Source organism: Galeopterus variegatus, unplaced genomic scaffold (genome assembly GCF_000696425.1).
Source record: "Galeopterus variegatus unplaced genomic scaffold, G_variegatus-3.0.2 Scaffold1373, whole genome shotgun sequence".
NCBI classification, from domain to species: Eukaryota; Metazoa; Chordata; class Mammalia; order Dermoptera; family Cynocephalidae; genus Galeopterus; species Galeopterus variegatus.
The window spans coordinates 70,210-72,995 of record NW_007727484.1 but is presented as its reverse complement, the minus strand read 5'-3'; the positions used below and the strand labels follow the sequence as shown (position 1 = coordinate 72,995).

At 63.2% G+C, this 2,786-nt stretch overlaps 1 protein-coding gene across 1 annotated transcript in view; it reads left to right on the top strand.

The window, feature by feature from the left end:
- CACNA1B (calcium channel, voltage-dependent, N type, alpha 1B subunit) overlaps window positions 1-2,786 on the top strand; it is a gene marked incomplete at its 3' end in the record, with an annotated part of 72,006 nt that overhangs the window by 4,132 nt on the left and 65,088 nt on the right. Inside the window, exon 4 of the mRNA XM_008576618.1 lies at window positions 320-464. Within this exon, the coding sequence (XP_008574840.1) occupies window positions 320-464 (145 nt within the window). The remainder of the gene's footprint in view (window positions 1-319; window positions 465-2,786) is intronic.

Here is a 2,786-nt window from a genome sequence, read left to right as displayed (position 1 = left end):
AAGCTGTGCGTGGCGCGACGAGTGCGTGTGTGTCGGTGCATGTGCGTGTGTGTGCGCGCGCATGTCCGTGCGTGTGTGTCGGTGCATGTGTGTATGTTAGTGCATGTGCGTGTGTGTGCGCGCGCGAGTGTGGGTGCGCGCGCGTGTGTCGGTGCATGTGCGTGTGTGTCGGTGCGAGTGCGTGTGTGTTGGTGCATGTGCGCGTGTGTTAGTGCACGCGCGTGTGGTCGCGGCGGCCGCGGGGTAGACGCTGGGCGGGGCCCNGCGGAGGGCGGGGACCCAGGGGGGAGGGGTGGGCGCAGGTTCCCGTCCTTGTCAGCCGCTCAGGCGCCTTCCGGCCAGTCCTTAACCCGCACACTCCGTTCGAGTACATGATCCTGGCCACCATCATCGCCAACTGCATCGTGCTGGCCCTGGAGCAGCACCTCCCCGATGGGGACAAGACGCCCATGTCCGAGCGGCTGGTGAGTGCGGGCGGCCCAGAGCCTGGGGCCTGGGCTGGGGCGGAGGCAGCCTTCGGAGTCCCCTCGGAGTCCCCTCTGAGTCCTCATCGGTGCCCGAGCACTTGCTTGCTTGGCAAGGAGACTTCAGCCGAGGAAAGGGATAGAGCTTGGGCCCCTAACGCTCCCCACAAGGGCCAGGAGCCACCCTACACCCCAAACGGGCCACTGAGGCCTGTGTCGCTGGCCTCGGTCTAAGCATTCATCACGTGTAGTCAGGAATGTCAGGCTCTAGGAGTGCCCAGGGAGCGCTGGGCTGGCCGCCACCCTTGCCTGCAGGGCTTTGACAGCCTTTGGCTCCTGTGGTGCAGCCATGAATCTAGAGACCATGAACCTCTCCTTTGGAGTTACCTTCTGTGGCCCTGCTTGAATCCCCTGCCCCAAGGGGGCCATCCCTTCCCGTGGGGACCATTCCTTTGCAGACGTTCTGAATCATTCCTGCCCACCCTTAGCTTCCTGCCAAAGGCTCCCCAGGCCCCTGTGGTATCCCCTGTTGAAGCATAGAACCCGTGAGAGTGGGGGGTCTCTGTAGGGTGGTGGGACCATGGTCCTCCTGGCCCAGCAGGAGGCAGAGTTGAAGGACAACCGTGGGGTCTCTGGAGGGACTGGGTCAGAGGGAAAGGTGACATTTCAGGTGATGAGCACCATTTCAAAGCTGAGGCATGTACCCTGTCCCACACATCTCCCCGCTGCTTTGGCCCCCTTGCCTGGGCTCAGTGTGGACTCAGCATGGGCTGAGGAGCAGCAAACATGGGTGTCCAGCGAGGGGCCTGTGTCCTGAGGTCCCTGAGAACATGGCTTCTCCTGGGGGCATCCAGAGGCTGCTCCTTCTTGCCTTGAACCCTGGCTCTGCTTCCCTAACTCCAACTGGAGATGAGGACCTCTAATAGATGAGGCCTGTTGGGTGCTGAGCATGGGACCTGGCTCAGTGGTGCAGAAGGGGTGATGGGTGAGGCTGACCTGGAGGTGCCCGTGAGTGGGTGGGGCACCGGGAGTAGGCAGGGAAGTGGACAGCCAGGGCACAGGGAGGTTTCATGGAGCACAACCCAAAAGGCCACATGGGGCTTGGGTCTTGGGAGTCAGGGGACGAGGGGTGTGAGGGACAGCCCAGCCAGCCACACCACAAGGTGAAAGGTGAGTCGTGGTCCCTGTGGGGGAATCGGGCATGGAGCCTGATGGGGTTGCTCACCTTCTCTGGGCCTCAGGCTCCTGCTGGTGATGTGGGTCCTCTGGCCACTTTGTCCCAGGAGTCAGCATCCACCCCAGAACCTAGGAAGAGGGTATAAGTGGGAGGAAACTGGGGTTACGGCAGGCAGCCTTGAATGCTAGGCCATAGGGTGCATGCATATCTCCAAGGATGTCTGGCAGGAGTAGGAACAGAGGGGCTCACAGCCTAGGGGTCAGACCAGGGGCAGGGGCAGGGAGGCCGGTGTGCAGTGGTCAGGGTCAGGCCTGTGCTGCCCTGCTGGGTGGCAGGTGTAATGGAGGCATGGAGAAGCCTGATGTTTGGGCTCCCACCTGGCAGGTGTGGGAGGGTTTGCTTTGTGGCCACGGGTGTGGGAGGGATGCACTTTTAGGAGTTGGGGGCCATGGTGTCGGGCCCTGGACCTGGCCTGAAGGTCTGAGGAGCTCTTGGCTCACCTCAGTCCCATGTGCAGGCACAGCCCTCGAAGGCCCTTAGAATGGACGGAAGGTTGGCGGTGCTGCCGGGAGACAGGTCGAGGGCTGGCTGGTGCAGTGGCGTCTCTCAGCTGTTTGCTAGACACACCCTAGGTGGGGCCTCCCTGGCTCCCTGGCTCTGGGGGCTCCACTTCCCACCCACCCACCAACTTCCTGAGCTGCCTTTAGCAGGAACCCCCACCTTGCAACACCACCGACTCCCATGGCTGCGGCCACCCACCCCTGCCAGCCCGCCCTCAGCTGCCTGCCGGTCACGGGTGGGGCTGGGAGAAGGGTCTGGGTGGCGCCTCCGGCCCAGCTGCCGGCTCTGGAGTCTGGCCGGCTCTTCTCTTTTCTATCCAGAAACTTACTGTGAAAACCGGTGTTGGCCGGGGCTCAGCTGTCCCCCTGGGGCAGGTGGTCAGCAGCCCCTCCCTTTGGGGAGAGGAGGCCTCTCAACTAAACTAGACCAAAAGGTTCAAGGCCAAGAGAGCCGCGTCCTCCTTCAGGAGCCTCACCCGTCATGAGTCAGCCTCAGGACAGCAGGTTGAGGGGCCTGGCCCGACGGACACTCAGCTGCCCAGGCCTCCTGGGGAGGAAGGCACAGGCTGTGGGACAGGCCCACCC